The sequence below is a fragment of the Onychostoma macrolepis genome, chromosome 07 (assembly GCF_012432095.1).
Source record: "Onychostoma macrolepis isolate SWU-2019 chromosome 07, ASM1243209v1, whole genome shotgun sequence".
Lineage (NCBI taxonomy): Eukaryota > Metazoa > Chordata > Actinopteri > Cypriniformes > Cyprinidae > Onychostoma > Onychostoma macrolepis.
In genome coordinates this window covers 30,297,116-30,319,577 of record NC_081161.1, presented here as the reverse complement: position 1 = coordinate 30,319,577, position 22,462 = coordinate 30,297,116, and the positions used below count along the sequence as shown (strand labels likewise).

Below are 22,462 nucleotides of genomic sequence, written 5' to 3'. Positions count from 1 at the left end.
GGGACTGGCTTCTGTGGTCAGATGAAACTAAAAAATTTGCTTTTTAGCAACAAACACTCAAGATGGGTTTGGTGAACACCATAAAAGGGATAATACCCCATGTGTACAATGAAATATACTGCTGTATTTTTGATGTTGTGGGCCTATATTTCTGCTGGAGGTACTGGACATCTTATTTAGACACGGCATCACTGATTCTATCAAATACCAACAGATAAACAATCAATAAGTGACTGACTCTGTTAGAAATCTTATAATGGGCCATGTTTGGATCTTCCAACCGTACAATAATCCAAACACAAACCTCAAAATCAACACAAAAATGGGTCACTGGGGACAAAACCAAGCTTCTGCTGGCCATTCCAGTCCTCTGACCTGAACCCTGTAGAAAATGAGTGGAGTGAACTGAAGAGAAGAAGCACCAACGTGGAGCTGTTAATCTAAAGGGTCTGGAGTGATTCTGGTCTCTGATCTCAGGTGTTCGCTAACCTCATCAGGCATATATAGGAGAAAATTTAGAGCTATTAAACTTGCAAAGGGTTTCAAAAAGAAATATAAGAGAAAAAAAGAATAAAAGGGTACCGTTAATTGTGGCCAATGTGTATTAGAGAAAAACATTTATTTCATAATGATATTTCCCCCCCATTTAAAATTTTTATTCTCCAATGAAAGGTTAGATTTTTGTGAATTTTTTTTTTAAAATAAAAGATTAAAAGGATTAACAATGCAGATTAATTTGCAAAGCCTTCTTTGATCATATTTCCAAGGGTGCCAATTCTTTTGGCCATGACTGTGTGTGTATATGTATGTATGTTTGTATGCATGCATGTACGTTTTCTCCTCCCTTATATTATATATATAATATAATATACAGTATTATATATATACTGTGTGTGTGTATAGCATCTGCTAAATTATTATATATATAGTAATTTAGCAGATGCTATACACACACACACACACACATATACATATATATATATTTATATATATATATATATTGGAACTAATCCAACTAACAATACTATACAGACATAATCCATTAAGGCAGCATAAATGCTGTAATGATCTGAAACATGAAAACATGACCTCCAAACACAGTTCAGTTTCGAGCTTAATGCTTTTCATCAGCACGTCCTTGGAAAGCCAAGCAAACACTTCAATTAGTCGCCATGTTCATATGTTTTGTTCTTTCTCAAAGGAACCATTACGTAGGGTTCCTTAATGTAGTCATACAGGCTCACATTTGTTTCTTCATTTTTTTTTTTTTGTCGTAGTAGTGGTTCTGTTCATCCATTCTGACAAAGGGGACTGTGGGAGCTTGAGTGAATGGGGAGAGCTGCTGTTTCAGAGGCATTTGGGGTATTAGAAATAGAATCCTGTAAATAATGCCGCCACTCTCTGTCATTTTCATTAATGAAAGAGCTGTGAAAGGAGCTATTTATTATGCCTCAGAGCTCTTGTCTTATAGGTTTTATAATGTCATAAGACCAACAAATGACTCTCTCCTTCACTCACTCGCTCACTTTTTCTCCTCCTCTTCATTGCATTCTCTCTCTTTTTCTCGGACTACAGCACACCCTTTTCACCAGCACACACATACATCTGTCTTTTTGACAGCCCTGGTGTTTTGGGGCTACACTAGTGTCCTACACTTTCCCCACCCTTTTCCTCTATTAAATAGTGTTATTGTTTGGAGCGAAACTGTTTGGAGAGACGGGAGAGAGTCCTGCCACTCTCCTCAGACTGGTGATGAATCTCTGAGGGGTTGCTGTCAAGACGAGAATAAGAAGAGGGAAAACAGTCCTCTGTGATCAGCTGAATCAGACTGAAGCACATAGTGATCTCTGAATGGTTTAAGAGTACAGGAGAACCGAGTGTAATATAGGACACAAAATCACATGTATTGTTTTGAACAAATTACATCCAATGTTGTTTTCGTCTTCTGTAATTTACTGATTTTGTGCATTATATGTCCTAACTTGGTGTGCGCAAATAATGTTTAAATATTTAAATAAATTGTTTAATTTTAACACTAGTGTCATCAAATTGAATTGAAAAAATTTTTTTCACAAAAAATGGTCAAAAAAAGTCTCGCTCCAAACTTACTGCATGAGCCACCGTTATTGTGTCAGCCTGGTTAGGATGCTCAAATAACAGCAATATTTTCTCAACAAGCTGTGATAGGAAAAAACGCTATCACCTTCAGATGAAAAGAACAAGATTACTCTGAATACCTTCAAAAATACTGAAAGTGACAACAGACACAAGAATTAGCATATATAAAAGCAGCAATCGGTTAAACAATAAACAGTAACAGTGATCTGCATAATTTATTCATGTTGTGGTGCATTGCTGGGAAACATCTGTTGAGTATTGCATCTACACACAGGCCTTATTTTATACATTTAGTTTATTCATATAGTGCTTTATTTATTTATTGCACATTGTTGTGTCCGTTTCCACAGTGTTTTTAACATATAAAGCAGTTTTACTTATCTAAGTAAACGTGGCAGTTTAGCACAGCTTACAGTGTCTAGTCAAGTTACATTATCATGTGTTGTTGTTGGAAAAATGCACACAGTATTTCTGTGTGCCTAAAGTGTATATGCGACCACAATCAAGCCAAAATGAGAGCATCCAAATTTCATTTGAAATTCAAATTAAATGTAGTAATATGTAACAATGTGATTACAGCACCAAATCCACCAGAAACAGATTTTGAAATGTTTATGACAGACCTTGGCTTCACAAAGACTGGATGCCACCAGGGGTTTTTCGCCTCTCATTTGCGAATTCAGCACTTCTCAATTTTTGTGACGCTCTCACTACTTGGCTTTGTTCCGCTGTCAATCCCACTGTCCCTGGTGCAAGCCTGCCACTCAACTCCCATAAAGAATGAATTGGAATTGTTCGCTCATGCATGCATGCCAGTGGACATTTTTGGTTTAAAAGAAACCACATTTTGTATTGCAGTGGTTCTATGGACATTTTTAACTTATGACACTTTTATACTGATGGGGGCCCATTTTTGTAATCTCGCCCTGGGCCCCACAAACCCACAGGCTGGCCCTGTTTACTTTTCATAGTATGTAAACATTTGTTTCAAAGTTTCCAGTTTGTATTCCAATGTGTATTATCCCAGCATCAGTCAGAGGAACTCTTACTATGTGGTTTATTTCATTGCAAAATAAGCACAGACAAAGTAATCCATGTTTATAATTCCTGCACAAACCCAGAGGTTCCTCTGCCTTTAATCTTCAGGACATTCTAAGATACTCTAAGTGGGTCTGGTAAGAAATCACTTATACATCAGATCTGAACTTAGTATGTACTGATCTCTGAGCACATGTCAGGTTAGTTTTATCTGTGTCAGAGGCATGCTGGGGCTCTAGGTACATTAGTTGAATGCAGAACATTTCATATGTTCTTGAGTTTAGCACTATACTAGACTAAATCCACTGACCTCAGACCTGTTCTTCCACTCCAACAATCCAGCTTTTGTAAGATCCCTTTTACATTTCAGACTCAACAGTGCACTGTATAAAACCCAAGAAGCAACATCAGTTTTATTTTGGATGTTGTGAGAAGCTTTGGTTTTGTGAAAGTTGCCTTGGTGAAGAAATTGGTTGTTTCATTCTCAGCTTCAGTTGCACTGTAAAAAGCAAATGCAGTGTTGCAACCTTAAAAAGCTATTTCTGTGTGATTTGATTCAGTCATGTAAAATCATATTCCTGAGTTGAATAAAATCAGTTTATTTAGACATATACAAATGAAGCAAAAAAACAAAACATTTTTTACTGTCTGTTCCTTGAGTATCCAAAAACAGTGTTTTCTGCCAGTTTCATCAGCCCCCACAACAGAGAGAACGCTGTCATCTGCAGTCAACCAAACGAATCCATGGCAACATTTTTTAGATGACTTTTTGGTCAGATGCAAGAATGGGACTTAGAGATTCAGGTTTATAAAGATTGTTTTAAAAAATGGATCAATGGCCTAGTGGTTAGTACACATGCACTCAAAAGAAATGCTGTTCGATTTATGCAGTGTAATCTGACCTCGTAATCACTCCTTGATGCAGTTTTGTCAACGCTATCTCATGACCAATTCGTACGTATTTTACGAGGTGGCTAATTCGTACGAATTCGTACGACCTCACTCGTACGATTTGTCTAAACCCCAGTGACAAGTAGGTTTAGGGGCGGGGCTAGGTGTAGGTAATTCTTGCAAATTCATACGAATTGGCAACTCGTAAAATATGTACAATTTAGCACAAATCGTATGAATTTGTACGTGTAAAGTCGTACGAATTAGCCACCTCGTAAAATATGTACGAATTGCCGTGAGATCGGGCAGATTTTGTAGAGTTCACTGTAGTTCTCTCAGAAGTCCTGAATGTACACTAGTAATTATTTTTAATTAATACTTTTATTCAGCAGAGACGTGTTAAACTGATCAAATGACTTTTATATTTTTGCAAAAGATATGTTGCAAATAAATGCTGTTATTTTGAACTTTCAATTCATTAAAGAATCCTAAAAAAATTATAAACGCTTAAAATTATAAAAGTTTTCGCTCACACTTTATTGTAAATTCGAATTCTCGCTATTAACAAACTATTAACTATGACTTTTGTCTCAATAAACTACTAATTTTCTGCTCATTAATAGTTAGTAAGGTAGTTTAGGGATGGGCAGGATTAGGGATGTAGAATTTGATCATTCAGAATATGTGCTTTATAAGCACTAATAAACAGCCAATATGTTATTAATAGGCATGCTAATTAGTGAGTAGTTAATAGCGAGAATTGGTCCCTATATACTAAAGTATTACCCTGTTTTCTACATTGATAATAATAAGAAATGTCTGCTGAAAATAAATTACATTTTAAAATATATTAAAACAGAAACCAGCTATTTTAATGATATTATTGATGTGACAATATTCCTGTATTTTGTATTATAACTGCAGCATTGATGAGCATAAGGTACGTCTTTCAAAAACATATATTTAAACAAACAAACAAACAAAAAAATCTTTCCTTGGACTTTTGAATAGTAGTAGAACTTCCAAACCAGGATGTTGGTAGTAGACCTCCAGAAGAGTTGTGACATTTTCTTTGTTTTCTTGTCAGTGATGAGCTTATTGTTGTTATGAATATATGAAAAACAGCAGCGAATTTAGAAAAGGGAGGTCAAAAGAGCATATGATGTGCTTTTATCCATCATTAACACTTATTGTTGGAACATTTTCCCTGGAGCATCCTACTAACTGCCTTTTTTTAGGGCTGTGTGCGTGTGTGCATGCAAGAGAAAGCGACGCAAGAACGAATAAGTGAAAGAGAGATGGGAAGTAATATCCCATAGGGATGATGCTTTGGATATTTCCCCATTTTCAGATAAGGCTTATGAGCAGTGCCCTCCCTTTGGAGACCCTCTGAGTCTCAGTTATGCTTCCATATTAATTAGAATATGAATTATACTGCTTATCTGATGCCTCGTGATGATTTGAACTCAAGGTCTCTTTGCCAATTGTGAAGCTAATGTCAAACAATATTAAACAACTATTTTCAGCCTGCTGTTTTCTCCTCATTTACTTGAGAGAGAAAGAACGTCCTCTTTCCACCGGCCTCTGCCCTGTGTTCAAGAGCAGAGCCATGTGACTGGCTCGGGCAGACACTTTATTCGCTCACAGTAACTGTCAGAGCAGAATGAGAGGCATCCATCATGTGCAAGTAAACTCTTTCTCTTGCTCATTTCATTCAGTAGCTGGGTTATATTATAGTGTGTGTCCTTTTAGTGTTTGACATCTTAGTGTGTTCTGAGCCATTGTAAAGACCAAGCTTAACTGAAGCCCCTATAAAAGTCATGATGTGTTAATGTCGGTGTCATATATCTTACAGCCTTGAATCACACTGTCCTCTCCTGTACGGAGCCTTGCAATGGCAAGCGAACCTCAACCTAGACTAGGGAATTTGTGCTAGATTTCTTTGATATTAATTATCTGACTTGATGGAGTTGTGGGTGAGAGAAAAGAAAAGCTCCTGTAGATGTAGATGTCGAGCCCTAATGGCCTTCATGAGCAGGCTGCAGCGAGGTGGGTCCTGTGATGGCCATTACCGAGCCACCCGATTGAAATGCTGGAACAAAGGATGCTCTGATCTCTTCTGTCATGTGGTGGTTTCTACCTTGCTGTACCTTATTCTCTCTCTCTCTCTCTCTCTCAGTCTCTCTCTCTCTCTGTCTCTCTCTCTCTCGTTCAACCCTGGATGTCAGCATCATGGTGCACACCTACTAGTAGAAAAAAGGCATAATAGTGGAACCTCATTACAGGCTGCTCTGCTGGAGCTCCATCCAGGGCTTTTTGTTTTGGTCTGTAGAGGTCAGGAACTGATTAAAAGTTGAAAAGTGTGGGTTAATCACTGACTGACCCGCTGGGAGCTGTTGTGGCCCTCAGTCCATTTTAATCAATGCGTCTTTAAGATGGTGCAGTAGACAACTCCGCCCACAGTGCAGACACCTCCCTGCATGTTTCACTGCCTTTTGCCCCAGCGTTTTGTTTTGATTTGTAGTGTTGTTCTGTTTTGTTTTGTTGTGTTGTGTTGTGTTTTGCTGTAATGCAGACTGTCAAAAATAAAAATTTTACAAAGAAACATTAACATTATACATTAGTTTGATAAAATACTCATTGCATGCCTAGTCAATAGTGTTTTTGTTTTGTTATTGTGTATTATTTTGTTGTAATGCAGACTATACAAAAGCAAGGAAACAAAGAAAAAATGGTAATTTGATGAAATACTCATTGCATGCCTAGTCAGTGGTGTTGTTTTGTTTTCTGATGTTTTGTATTGTAGTGTTTTGCTGTACTTGTAGTCTAGTGTTTTGTAGTTTTTGTGGTATTTGGTTGTAATGCATTCTATAAAAAAAAATGTAATTTATGATAAAATACTTTAGTTTGCATGCCTACTCAGTATCTGTTGACTGTGAAAGTGCACAGCTGCAACTAGTTGTGAAGAATACTGTACTTTTTGTTATTTTTTTAGTCTATTATAAAAGGCCTTTAAAGATAAGTTTTTCAGAAAAAAGGAGCTAATTATTTCGATTTTACCCAGAAAGAGCTGCTGGATTTACTTTGACTCTTTGGAAACTTTAATTGGCCTTTCTTTGTCTTGATTCTCTGACAGAAACCTTGCCTGCCCTCAGCAGTCGAGGCCTGTAGAGCAGTGTGTTTATCATGACCCTCTCAGGGATTAGCAGCTAACAGTAACTAATGAACGCGTAAGCGATACCTACTCCTGGTGTTTAAGAAATTTCCCCCTGAATAGATCCACCGTCTGTGAATAACAGAAAACAGGGATTGCCGTGACTGCCTCTGCCCTTGGAGCCTCAACAAAAACACCTCAAGGGTTTGTTTGGATGGTGCGAGCTAAGCGTCTGGTCAGGGTGGAGAAATCACTTATGAGATATTTGCGCCGAGACAGGACAAATGGCCGCTGTACGGTTTTAATCAGATACGGCTGTGGCTTTGCATATTGTGCTGGCTGACAGGGAAGGGTTTTCTTCTGATACGTAAATCACCCTCTGTGGTCCGTAGATCCCCGTGTCTGTAAAGCAACCTCTAACCTTCCTCTTTTTTGTTTATCAAAGCTGCTTGGAGAAAAGAGCAGAAAGTCAAGACCCAAAATACAAAACAAACACCATGCTTTTGTTTTGAATGTTAATTCTATCGTGCGTTTATGGGCTTTCATTGGGCAATCGTCCTGTCATTTTCACTTTTAGTTTAACAAGCCATAAAAATGCCATGATGCAGAATGCAAGAGAGAAAATGAGGAAGACAGTAGAGGTTCAGACCTTTTTCCTTCCAAGCGTGGAAACACTGACAGAAATGGTGATGCAAAATAGAGAGAACGCTTGAGAAAGAGGAGCGAGATAGAAAGGTAAATGAATCCACCTTAGGCTGTCAGTAGATTGATGTTTCTCTGCCCTTAAGGTGAGTATTCCAGGATGTGGGCAAGTGATGTGGCAGGAACCAAAACAAAATGGATGTCCTAGAAGTAAACAAACTCCAAGGAAGACAGAGAGAAAGACCGCATCAAAACAACGCTGTCCCGATCTCATTCGGGCAGAGATAATTGAAAATAAATGATGTGTTGTCGCAGAGGTGCTGCAGACTAAATACTAATTTGTGCCGCAGAGGCGGGCAGGATGCTAAACCAGCATGTCAGCAATGTGAACAGGCTCTAACCTCTCGCCTTCTCGGAGTTGCCTGTCTAATCTTTTTTTTATCCATTAATTCAGCGAGGCCAATTTAGATGTTTGCGGATTTCACAGGTTAAGCTAGCTCAGAGTCCATACGTGTTAGCTCTGCCAATAATTGCTTATTTATCCTTTCTTCCTTCCTCTTATCCAAAAGTCACAAGTCAAATGGAGGTTATTTGAGTCGGTGTAGGGTCAGAAGGTTGTGTATAAATTGTCTGTCAGTGTAGAAGTTTTTCTGAGAATGAACTTTACTTCTCAGATGTAATCACAGGGTCTAGAATCCATGGACAAAGCTATCTGTTAGCATTCCCGTTTATCTTAGTGGCAGTTCCTTGGCTGGCACGTCACCCCCAGAAGTTTTCTGCCATATTTTCTCTTTGAGCTTATAATCACTATGAATCTGTGAGTTCATTTCACACTTTTAATAGCTCTCCAAAATTGGTCATAACATATACTACGGTCTATTTATAATATGTTGAAATATTTGTGATTTTATTTACATAGCTGTTTATACAATATAGATTGTTTGTTTTTTTCAAAGCAGCTTCATAGTAATAAACAGAATTAATGATATAAGACGAATTGAAGCTCTAAAAAAAAGACAATAGTGTCGTTATTTAGCTCAAGTCAGTTTAATGTTGATTCAGTTCAGTTCAATAACTGTCATTGTTTCAAAATTCATCAATTATGGAACAAATCTGATTCCGTTATAAAACAGCTTTATGGAAGACAATAGTGTCAACAACTCAGTTCAAGTCTTGTTCTTATTCGATAGTGTCAGTGCAGTCAAATCAATAATATTACTGAATATTAAGTGACTTTTAAAGCCCAAGCAAGCCAAGTATACACAACTACATGAATCATTTTTGAAGTAGAATGATGCTTTTTGGAAGAAAATAAGTCTGTAGCTATGTCATCTTTCAGCAGATGCTACTTGGCTAACCAGCTAACCTTGACCGCTTGATATTCATGACATACCTGCAATTTTTTAGTATAAACTTAAAGTAAATTTCACAGATATCTTACACAGCAGAAACACCTCCAATCTCCTTCACACACCCAGTGTACACAGACTGTGACGGACACGTTCACATTTTCTTCGGTGTTCAGCGATGTGCTCTTGATGCTACAGGCTCCCTCAGCCACCATACGCTAATGAGCGTAATGAGGAGTCGGATGGGCAAAGACAGATGATTGGTACGATGAAAGGTAATCCTCCATCAGCAGGGCAATTAGCAGCCGACATTAGACTGAGCTGAGAGCAGTGATGGGGTCTGAGACCTGCCCAACATCTCTTTTTATCAAACAGAAAGGCAGAGATGTGCTTAGTGTGAGTCATCACCCTGTCTGTAGATTGATTAGGGTGAATTTTTTTTTTCTTTCTTAGGTATTTGACATTGATAAATTGAGTCATGGGACCGAGAGGTAGCTAAGGACCCAGTGTGTTTACAGTTTGGTGAAGCATGTGGATTTTGTTTAGGGCTTTATTTAGACATCTTTGAAGTCAATGATGAAGGGTTTCCTTTTTGCTAAATGTCCCTGCTTCAAGTCTTTTCTTAACTAGCTAGTGATGTTAGTTTTGTAGTCATGATGTGTAGGTGTCAGTTGGGTTTTAATGTTGGTAGGGACATTTTATTCAGTATTCAGGAGAATAAACATATGCACTCATACACTGTAAAAAAAAAAGTTGAGCCAACTTAAAATTTTAAGGCAACCAGCTTCAGCAGATTTTTAAGTTTGCTCAACCCATTTTTGTGGGAGATTCTCAAATTTGTGTTGTATAAACTTAAAACGACAAGTTGAGAAAACTCAAAAAATCTGCTGAAGATGGTTGCCATAAAATTTGAAGTTGGCTCAACTTTTTTTTTTTTTTTTACAGTGTACAGTACTAAATCTTTCCTTCTCCAGAACACAAAATAAAGTATTTTTTATCCAACACAGTGTCCTTCAAAATATGTTATTTTGTGTGGAAAGATGTAGGTTTGGAACAATGATGACAGGATTTGTTTATTATCATTTTTGAACTATCCCATGTGTATGTGTATGTATATATATATATATATATGTGTATAACCTTGGTTGTCAGACTGTGTCAGCCACTGAAATTGAAATGTAAGAAACAATCATAATGTTCTTCTGTTCTTCTAATAGGTTTTGATTTGGTTTCCTTTTTGATGTCATGACTCAAAAAGAAGTAATAAAAAGCACATTAGCAAAACACAGGCTTCCATTCAGAATTCAAACAACATTTTACTCATTTCCTTATTTACACATCCCAAACACAATTACATAGTACCCACTCATCTATGTAAAATAACAAAACAAACATCTCCACTGCTGATCAGCTTTTCATGTCTGATTTTTTAATAAATATATTTGTCTACTACCTTTTATACACTAAATAAAAATATCCAAACAATGCACTGGAGTTTGGTGAATGTATATTAAAAAATAATTATTTTATGCAGTATAAAAATATTTTAATGTGTTTTTAAAGCATTTTGATTTGATCTTAGGTGCACATGCAAACTGAAGCTCAAACAGTGTCCTTAGACTGTTAACTCTTTATTTATTTTGTAAAGGGAAATACAATATACTAATTTTGCACTTAGGTAAATTGCATGTAATATAATTATTACATTCAGCCACTATTTAATCCTTGGATATTTTGGTAGGAATTTTTCAGTAGTCTGTTGGTTTCATAAGAACATATCTCTAGCCTTGAAACCCAAATCTATACACATGGACTAAAGCTAATAGTGTTTTGAATTTAAATTGCTACCCTGATAAATGTTGCTGTTTGAAAAGTTTAAAGAGTATAAAAGGTCCCATATCCCCTAAGGAGAAATAGCGCCCTGTTAAATGGGTGGAGTGTAAGTTTGTCTTATTTGTGAGATTGCCTCAACCTATTGTTCAAGGAAGCTGAACTATCGGGAGCGTATTGAGCGGTTGATGCTTGACTGCTCTGCTTCTGAAGCAGAGTTGTATAATCTTAACTGATCCTGAAATAGAGAAGCTGGGTGCTGTTTTTCGATTCACACAGTGTCTACCTGTTTTCAACCTGTAAGTAAGAAATACATTTTCACACCATATATGGAGTGTGCATGTTTTGCTGTGCGACCATGATAGGCCCTCAGCAGTCCACAGTGACACAACTCAGATTGTTTATGCTCATGTTGTTCTAAGAAAAACATAGTAAAAGTCATCCAGGGAGTGAAGGAAGTGCAAATGGGAACACACTACTTCTGTCAATGAGAAAAGGCCTTGTGATGATGTTGCTTGATAATATTAATTCATTTTTGATAATATATGGTGTCTTTGCTCTCTTAACACGGTATTTTTCCCGTTTACGTAATAAGAAAATGTCCCTGGATACACAACACTGAATTAATGGTAATGACGACAAACTATAAGCAGCACCGGCTGTATCTCATCACACTCTGCCAGTGATATTCTGTCTTAATGCCCCTCCTCTTGTTCACACCATATTTCTTTGGCTCCCAGGCTGCGTGTGAGCTGCTGATATGAGGGGCGGGTTGTGTTGATTGGACGGTAGGTGGTTCTATTGTCACTGTGAGCACAATCGTCCATGTGTTTGTATCTCCACCAGGTGGTCAGAGAACATTGACAAATATGTCTGCAGTTAGTCAGCCCACACTGTATCTCCAGATTGTTTTCTTTAAGATGTCTCTCATTTTCTTACTGTGGTCTTTCCAGTAATTCTTCTGGATGGGAAACCTGTCAGCCATTAATGCCAAACCTAAATGTCAATGCACAGCAATATTGACAGGTGTGAATTGTTTTATGGCTAATAATCGTAGCGCTGGCGCCGGTGAATGGCACGTGCCAGGCAACTTGTCGTACTGCTTGGCATGCAGGTGGCAGATGGGCTGTAATTAATGAGAACCTGTTAAACAGTGATATGTGATCCCACACGGTAATTAGAAAACAGCAGCATGGAGCCAGGCGGAGTAATTAGTCCGTCAGGGCCGGGGCTCTCAGGAGTCAACCCTCCTAAAGGAGATTTTAGCCAGACGGAGACAACTAACACATCATGCTTATTTATATTGCTGAATGATGCAACCATTGATTTATATAGTTTAATGATAACACTTTAGAATAGACCTTAGGAATTTAATGCGGATGAAAACGAGGCTGCAAGGGATGGATTTACAGTTTCTTATGTTGGGTACACACTAAGTTCTTGAAGTTCTTCAAAATGTGAGAGACCACATACATGAGGGGAAAAAGTCCTAGATTTAATCATTTTTCTCCTATAGTGTGTGGTGTCCTCAGGGTTCCTCCCCACACATCAAGATTTCTGATCGTAAATATTCAACATGATTCGCGATTGGGGCGCCTCCAACGTTCTTCCGAGCAGATTCAGTCACTCTTAACACACCTCAAACCACAGGAAAATCTGATAAGATAATCTGTAGAACCACCAAGATAATCGGAAGGGGAGAAATCGGCCCAAAATCAGCCCGATTATCTTGTGGTGTGTACCCAGCATTACAAAGGTCTGTAAGGTTCTGTTTGTTAATGCATTAGGCATTATGAGCCAAGAATGAACAACAGTATTTATGGCATTAATTGAGGTTTATGTTCATTTTTATTTTATTTTCTTATTTGTATTTTTGTATTTTATGTTTATTAAAATATTATATTTAAATATTAATCATATTATACTCTTATATAAAATAAAGGTGTAGTATTATTATTAAACTTTTATCCATTCAAATGTTTTGGGTCAGTAAGATCTTTTTGTTTTTGATCAAAAATACAGTAAAAACAGTAATACTGTGAAATAAATTTATTACTGTGCATGCTAAATTTGTCCTGAAAACTGCTTAATATTTTTGTGGGCACCGTGATTAATTGTTTTCAGGATTAGTTGATGGTTCTTTTGTCACTTTATAAATATTTTCACTGTCACTGTTGATCATTTTAATCCGTCATAGCTAAATAAAAGTAAAAAATTCTTAAAAAAAAAAAAAAAATGAACTGTAGTATTTTTTGTATGTGTGGAAGTTAAGATTAACATATAGGTTAAAATACTGTAAAAAATTGTTCTTCATTACTGAAAGAAAAATGGGTTCAGATTTCATGTTTATACAGTGGTAGAAAGCTGCTGCTAAAACAAAAGCCCAGACAACCAACAGAAAGCCTGTGAACTAATTGGTGAAGACGGCATGTTGCAATTAAAGTTAAAGATTGAATTTGAGTCACAGTTGTAGATTCGAAGTGCAGCAACTGAATTTGTCTTTTGATGTTGCTCACTGCAAACTACAAAGCATTTGCTGAAAGGGACCATTTTCCCTCTGTACTACCAGCAGAGTAAATTAGAGATAGACAGGAATCGTGTATTTCATTGGCTACGCTCAGCTTGCATTGAAAGGACAGCTGAAGAGTGGCCCATTAAGCTTTCCCTTATCACTCGTGTTCTGAATAACATCTTTTCAATTTTTGCTCTACAAAATCAGACTCATTATTGCCTGCGTTTTAACCTGGTCCTCAGCTATCATTTGTGCTGTAATGTGTTTTCTCTCTGTTAAGTGATAGAGATGTCATCTCTCCGCCTGAAGCTCGGGTTTGGTTTCGTATTTGTCATCCTGCACAAGAAAACATTCTGACATGAATGTTGTTGTCAGTGATTAATTATGAAAATCGTAGAAGTCTGTTTCCCACAGCAAGCAACAGCAAATGTGATGCTCTGTTCAAATCGCATTTTTATCATGCTGTCTTTGAGACATAGATTCACATCATTTCCTCTCTGAGCTCGTAACCTTTCAGTGTCCTTTGGTCCACAAGACAGAACGCAACCTAGTTCAGTCATTCAGCTGCAATGGATCACCACCGTCATCTCTACAATGTCTGTACTTTATTAAGTATGGAGGAAATCAAGCGTGAGGCTTCCTGTGCGCCTGAGCCAAGGACCCTCGCAGCCCCAGGACGCTTGTGAACCTCCTCGTACATCAGCCTCTTAATCTTCCAGTTTGCTGGTAGCCTGAAAAACACATATCACATTCATATCTCCCAGCGTCCCTCACACCAGCCCTCCCACATATCGTAAGTGTCAAATCTGTGTCTGTGTGATAGAGTTGAAATGACTGTCCAACTTTCACTTTCAGCTCCAATCATTCTCTCTTTGCTGACATGCCTGGTATTGCAAGGTTAATGTCCCGTCAGGTAGAGGGTCTCATTAGTAAATCACCGTGTTGTTGAGGTAAGGCCACTCTTGATATACGGCTCAGTGTCCTAGTCTGTAATCTACCCAGGGTAGACCTGACAGCTTTAAACTCATTCTCTCACACATGAACTTTGATTTAAAGCAGACAGAATGTTTAACGTATTTCATCCTTCAGGACTGAAATCCCAGAAGTGTCAGCTGAGAAATAAAGAGAATTGTTTTTAATAGAGAGTTGGGGGAGAGGAACCAGAAGTTGTGGTTTTGCCAGCGGTGCAAAAAAAGAGAAAAAATGACCACGCTTGAGATCTATCAAGCTGCATGGGGCCGCATTGATAGGATGTGGGGTGGGGGAATTACGCAAAGATTGGTTTCTCTAGCTGACCATATGTCACTGGCCATGTATCAGCGTGGTCTACTGAGGAACTGGGGAAGAGGTAGTATATCAACATCCTGAGAAAAATAGCCCAATGCTCTGAAGTGCGCTTGTGTTATTCATTTATTCATGTGAGCTGTTAGGGGCTGTCTCTCACAGTAATGAGTCTGGGCTCAGATGGTGAGATCAACGTTAATTGTTTTGGTTGAAGTCATTGATTATTGAGTGCTTTAATTATTAGTCACATCTGTTCCTTTCGCTTTCCCCATGGATGAATAGTTTGGATCAATCACATTCGATCTTTCACGCTCCTACATCAAGTCCCATAAACCACAATTGGTTTATTTTTGGTCTGATAAAACTAAACACACTCAAGTAATGATTATTCCATTCTGCACAATGGCTACGTTTAAAAAAAACAAAAACAAGACTTTGTAAAATGTCTTACAAATAAACTAAATAGCAGGATTGCAAAGTCTCAACACACAAAAAAAAAGGAGACCAACATGTAAAAGAGAGAGAGAGATTTTGCACAGATATCGTGTACATGGAAAACCTGAAAAAATATAAGGGAATTTTCATATTGCCAAAAAGTAGAAAAGTAAAATCTTTAAAGTTGAAAAATTCTCTTTTATCTCTCTTTATAGTTGTGCTGAACTCTATCTTGCATCAACATATTATTAGTAGTAGTATCATTATTATTTTGCATACATGATGATATACAATACTGTTCAAAATTTAGACAATTATGACAATTATAAAATATTTCAAATATATGCTGATCTTTTGTGCTTTCTGTTCATCAAAGAATACTGAAACATCACAGATTCCAAAAAATATTAAAATTCATGCACTTTTGTTGGCCAAAATATGTGGGAACCCTGTATGTGGAATCCTTCTGCAAAGCCTGTTTAATGAGATGAAAAATTGCATCCTACTGGTTTTTGTTTATTAGTAGGCTTAATATACCACCGTAACCTCTGAAACTGACAGTCTGTTCCATTCCTTTCTCCACAGATAACTTTCTTCATGCTGTTGTCTGCTGTGTGTGTGATGCTGAACCTCGCAGGAGCCATCCTTTCCTGTCAGAATGCCCAGTTGGTCAACTCTCTGGAGGACTGTCAGCTGGTGAGAGAGCCATGTCTGAAATCACTTCTTTGTTGTAAAGGAAACCTCAAATAGATTCTTATGTCCAAAATAGCTTAGTCCTAAACCTGTGTCGTTTTATCAGCCACTCAAAACTAGCCTGTCACTAAAGAATCAATCCATTGAGCAATTATAGCTCCCAGGAGCATCATTCATTAACATGATGCCCTTGTCAAGATCTCAGTAAATTAGCTCAACAACCAGTCGCAAAGGCCGAGAGAATGAGAATGTCTGTCGGGACCCATTTTGTACATCCTGTAATATTCTGTTGGAGCAGAAATAAATATTAACACCCACCACCTTTGTCCTCAATAAAACGGCTGCCTGGCCGGCTACCGAAGCTCACAGGGGTTTTCTAGCAAAAAAAATCATAATCATCAATTGTCTGGGGAGAGATTCTGTCCTGCTGTGATTGAAAGTGCAGCAGTCGAGTGAATGGGAGTGGGTGAGCATCACATACAGTATCTCACAGATGTGAGTACACCCCTCACATTTTTGTAAATATTTTATTATATCTTTTCATGTGACAACACTGAAGAAATGACACTTTGCTACAATGTAAAGTAGTGAGTGTACAGCTTGTATAACAGTGTAAATTTTCTGTCCCCTCAAAAACACACAGCCATTAATGTCTAAACCGCTGGCCACAAAAGTGAGTACACCCCTAAGTGAAAATGTCGAAATTGGGCCCAATTAGCCATTTTGTCTCCCCGGTGTCATGTGACTCGTTAGTGTTACAAGGTGAGGAGTACAAAGACAAGTGCGTCTTGCCTACAGTCAAGCATGGTGGTGGGAGTGTCATGGTCTGGGGCTGCATGAGTGCTGCCGGCACTGGGGAGCTACAGTTCATTGAGGGAACCATGAATGCCAACATGTACTGTGACATACTGAAGCAGAGTATGATCCCCTCCCTTCAGAGACTGGGCCGCAGGGCAGTATTCTAACATGATAACGACCCCAAACACTTGCTAAAGAAGCTGAGGGTAAAGGTGATGGACTGGCCAAGCATGTCTCCAGACCTAAACCCTATTGAGCATCTGTGGGGCATCCTCAAACGGAAGGTGGAGGAGCGCGAGGTCTCTAACATCCACCAGCTCCGTGATGTCGTCATGGAGGAGTGAAAGAGGACTCCAGTGGCAACCTGTGAAGCTCTGGTGAACTCCATGCCCAAGAGGGTTAGGGCAGTGCTGGAAAATAATGGTGGCCACACAAAATATTGACACTTTGGGCCCAATTTGGACATTTTCACTTAGGGGTGTACTCACTTTTGTGGCCAGCGGTTTAGACATTAATGGCTGTGTGTTTTTGAGGGGACAGAAAATGTACACTGTTATACAAGCTGTACACTCACTACTTTACATTGTAGCAAAGTGTCATTTCTTCAGTGTTGTCACATGAAAAGATATAATAAAATATTTACAAAAATGTGAGGGGTGTACTCACTTCTGTGAGATACTGTATATTAGCCATGAGGTCCTGTCATCAGGTCACTTTTGCCTTCGGAAGAGAGGATCAAATTCTTAAAATGTTGTTAGAATATGAGAATATTCTGAGAATATACTGAGTTTATTCTGTGTTCTTACTGTGTTACAGTTATCAATATGAAAGCTATCAATTGACTGTAAATTGTAAAGCTAAAATATGAAGTCTAAAAAGCCAATTTCTCTTTTTTTTTAAAATTTTTTATGGCAAATCATAATACCTCTAAATTGTTGTTTTTGATACTGAAGGATATCCTCAATGAATGGCACAGTATGTTTGTGTGCTGCCCATTGTGTTTGTGAATGAAGGCTTATAAAGGAGATTAATACAGCAGTCAGTCTTTGTTGTGTTTTCTATTGAGGTTGATTTATCAGCTCTACAGTGGGTCCAGTGCTGGACCAGCGCAGCATAACAGCTCAGCACGGCTTCCCCCAATTCTGTTATCCAGAACTGGACACCCCTCTCCAGCTCTAAGACCATTTATCTGCCTGGTGTGGAAGCAATAAATAACTAAATGCTCAGATGAGTTACAGCTTTCAGAGCTGGTGGCAAATGAACATATTACATGTGTGTTCTTAGGATATAAAATTTTTTTTTTTTATAAATCCACTGTATCGGAAACAAGTGCTGGGGTTTAGCTGAAGATCTTACGGTTATTAATTATTCCGCATTCATATCTCTTCATACATTAATCACCAGGTAATTCTTATTTGTTTGTTTCAAACACAATTAAATGCATGACTGGTTTTCTGTTTATGGATGGAGGCTTTAAATTTGTTTAAGCTTCATTCTAGTATCAGTGATCTGTTATGTTTGTGGCTTGCATTTTCAACACAAACTTCTGTTTTAACATGCATACAATACAAATGACCATCAAAGGGTTTTTGTTTTTTTTGGTATCTGATTTTGTATTTGTAGAATTAGTCGATTTTGTTCTGAAAGCAGTCTGTTTATATTTATTAAAACATGAAAATCCAGCTTAATAGCAAAGCTATTTTATATTTTTTAATTGAGAGATTCAACAGTGAGTTAAATAATGTCCATTCAGTTCAGAGGTAATTAGAAACTGAAAGAAACTGTCTTGTGCAGTGGGCAGTCAGTTGGAACACACTTTCATGATTAAAAAGACTTGCTTTATAAATAATGATCAAATGTTTTTGAGATGAATGCACAGTGAAAGTGTTGATGGCTCTTTGAAACTGAACCTGAAAATGCTGTAATGATTCATCTTACAAAGGACTGAGCACACAAGTCACAATGTGGCATGAGCTCAATAGACTGTCATGCAGATGAAATATTCAGGTGATTTCAATCATTTTGTCTACTGTGAATAACTCACTGTGGTTGATATAAAGTTATACATTCATGTAATCAAATATAAATGATTGCACTTTTTCTCCTAGCAATGAAAAGAAGCTTAAATTTTGACATGTTGTGGTATGTGAAATCAGTGGGAAACGGTCCAATTTTTATTTTATTTAGTTATTTATATATTCATTTTATGATTCTTTTCTCTTTAAGCAAGCGGAAGCCAGTGGTGATTAGATTTCACCAGGCATTTGAAGTCTCATTCAATCTACAGTGGGGAGTTTGTCTCACAAGATACTAATTTAAAAAATTAATAAGAATTAATAACATGGAGATCTTTCTATTGTCCTCTCCTTAAACAGGCCCTTCATAATCCTCCAGTAATTCTCCATAATTGAACAAAAACAAAACTCTGTCTTAATCACCTGTCGTCATGGTAACATGACATTGAGAAGCCAATGGCATTTCTCACCTGGTGCCGTTGTGCAAAAACAGGTCAGGTAATTATCCCTCCCTTTGTCTACAGGTTCAGACCAGGTTAAAGACAGACTTCTGTCTGCATCAGTCTCTTCTCCACCTGATTTAGGGATTAACATGTTGGATTAAGCATCTCTCCTCTCTGCCTACTGAACGTTCGCCTCCTTAGAGACATGATCCTGCCATGACTGAAATATTAATGAAGTTGTTTCCCCCGATTCAATTAACCCCTGCCTGCAAAGTTCACACGTTGCTTTTGTGCAATATAGGTCAAATGGCGACTTCGTTTCAGTCTAACACAAAAAGCATTTATAATGCTGGACCACCATGTTAGGGATTTATTAAGATCTTTCTTAACAAACGTGTATGACTGGGCTAATGCTGTTAGGTTTAAGAATATACAAGACTTATTAATGTCGAAGACCTGAGTAATTTCTTTCTTTTTTTTTTATACATTAAGCTTTCACAAATATGCAGCTACTTTTTGTGTAAAAAAGTTGTTTGAAAAAAAAAAATGTGGTAAAGTGTTCACACTGAAATATTTGAATTTAATTAGAGTATTATGTAAATATGACCCTGTCTGGTAGCTGCCAGCTACACTGTTAACATCTGTCAACTATGATAACTTTTAACCATCAAGTATAAATTCAATGGCATCAAGACAGCAGAAAAATTTGGACGTACCACAAAATTATTTTTTGTTGACAATTTCTCAAGGGGTAATATGATCCTGCTTCTCTCAGGCAGACAGGGAACACTATTTCACATCTGCTGAACAAGTGTCATCACCGTAACGTACTTGTGATGGAAGGAATTTAGTGTGTTACAATTGTCCCTGTCCTGCACTGTTTACGTGTTTGTTTTCTCCTTGAGCATTCATACAATTTGTCCATTTTATGCAGAAATAAACATTTGACTTGCATGAAACTGAAATCAGTTTGTTTCTGTCCTTCTGCAGATCAAATTTGACAGTGACGGTGTGTGTGTCTGCTGTGAGCTCGAGCACCTGAGATCCACCTGTAACAATCTGGGAGATACGCTTAAACTCAACCCGCTGAGGGACTGCAACACCATACGTCTCCGTCTGAAGGTATCATTGTGTGTGTGTGTGTATGTGTGTGTGTGTAGGTGTTTGTTAAATCCTGGTATCTGTATCTTTTAACAAAGTAAATGAGATGAGATGAGATTTTTTTTTTTTTTTACATTCTAATTAGACTTTTTTTCTAATGTGCCTCAGTTAATGAATATTTGATTAGACAAGTAAATGAGGACAATTAAATACATTAGACATGTAAATGATGATCATTTTGAGGATACACAATGTTTTTGCATTTTCATTAGATTTGAAAGCAGGCATATATTGTTTGAAAATCTCTAATCTTATTTAATTAACCAGATTAAAAACTCTAATTATCAATAAAAATTCTTTAAGAATAAATCAAATGGTAGTGTCGCTAGAGAAAACAGTCTAGTACCTCTCAGCTATATTCCTTAAAAGGAGAAGTTTATATAGACAATTAACATCTTGACAATTAAGGGGCCGCCTTAGGGACTGTACTGTACATTACCGTTCAAAAGTTTGGGGTAAGTACGATTTTTTTTATTATTCTCATCAGGGCTGCATTTATTTGCTGAAAAATTGCCTAAAAAAAAAACTTTTCTAATTTAATATATTTCAAAATGTAATTTATTCCTGTGATGGAAAAGCTGAATTTTCAGCAGCCATTACTCCAGCCATTAGTCACATGATCATTCAGAAATTATTCAATTTGGTGCTTAAGAAACATTTATTATTATTATCAATGTTGAAAACAATTGTGCTGATTATATTTTTGTTGAAACCATGCTACATTATTATTATTTTTTTTTTTAAGTTTACTTCACAAATAAAGTCCCAAAGAACAGCGTTGATTTGAAATAGAAATCTTTTGTAACATTATAAATATCTTAACTGTCACAACTGATCAGTTTAATATAATAAAAGTAGGCTATTTTCTGACTGACCCCAAGTGTTTGAACGGTAGTGTACACTGTATATAATTAAGGATTGTATACACACTCTGAATAACAGAGAGCAGAAATCGAATGGATTGCACTGTAGAGTAAAAGAAGAGTTTTGGTAGTAATCTGTGTTTATAGTAAAAATCTGCTAGTTCAGACCCAGGTAGGGATGATGTAAAACTACAAGAGATCTTAAGACCTCAATCTTCTCTGGCGCCATTATACCTGTAGGAAAGCACTTAACCCCAAGTCACTCCAAGGGTTTTGTCCCTGCAGAAACGGCACTGTAAGTCACCTTGGATGAAAAGTGTCTTTAGTGTTATGAATATGTAGTGTTCATTTAGTAAATTAACATGGCTCAGATTGCAATCCTACAGTTTTTGATTATATATTTTTTTTATCGCATATACAGAGATCTTTTAAAGGTTTTGGTTTGTACTCTTGTTCTGCTATTTGGTTTTAAATGTTGTTTTTGAGCACCAAGAATTTTTGCATTATATTTTTAAAAAATGAATTTGTAAAATATCATACTTACAGCCTGGAGAGGTATTTTTTGGCTCTGCTCCCATGCACATTTGCTGGGTTCCTCCAGGGATTTCTCCATTTTCAAACACTTTTTCGTTTGACTTTTAGAGAGTATTTGAACCATTTAGCAGAGCAAGAATTACACGCTACTCCTGCAAACGTCTGCCTTATTGGACACGTCTCTTCGTGTTGCACTGTGGGTCTCTCTCTAATATGCAGATGAGACTCAGTCATCATTAGTTATGCATCTTCAATTAGCGCTCGCCGCTGGTTCCCTTTCCAGTGTCTAAGCAATTCACTCATGCTAGCTATGATCCCGGCGCATTTGGCAGCTTTTGAAACAATTTGTGGTAATGTGAGGCTTCCACAAATTTGCTTATACAAAGCAATTGCCACTCTTTATGAAATCAAGAAAAACACTTGCTTGTAAATACTTGCTTATAAATGCTTCTTTACATGTTTTCATCATTTCGTCCTTAGAAAAACACACAGTAAGTCTTCTTTTTCTGTACAGATGTTGTATTTGTAAGTCTTTGTGTATTTGTGCCTTCATAAATGTAATGTCTCAGTTCAGATGATTTGTAATTGTTTTTTTAAGTGTGCTGATTAATTCTACAGTGTAAATTACAGTGAAACTAACTTTACCTGCTGAGAATGAAAATAGCTGGTTACACACAATTTTCTGCATGAGATTATATCTGT

At 37.3% G+C, this 22,462-nt stretch overlaps 1 protein-coding gene across 5 annotated transcripts in view; it reads left to right on the top strand.

Moving 5' to 3' along the window:
* Window positions 1-22,462, top strand: part of fam189a1 (family with sequence similarity 189 member A1) — a 105,625-nt gene that overhangs the window by 68,637 nt on the left and 14,526 nt on the right. For all 5 annotated transcript variants that reach the window (XM_058783657.1, XM_058783656.1, XM_058783655.1 and 2 more), the window contains 2 exons: window positions 15,839-15,949; window positions 20,193-20,324. In XM_058783657.1, the coding sequence (XP_058639640.1) occupies window positions 15,839-15,949; window positions 20,193-20,324 (243 nt within the window). The remainder of the gene's footprint in view (window positions 1-15,838; window positions 15,950-20,192; window positions 20,325-22,462) is intronic.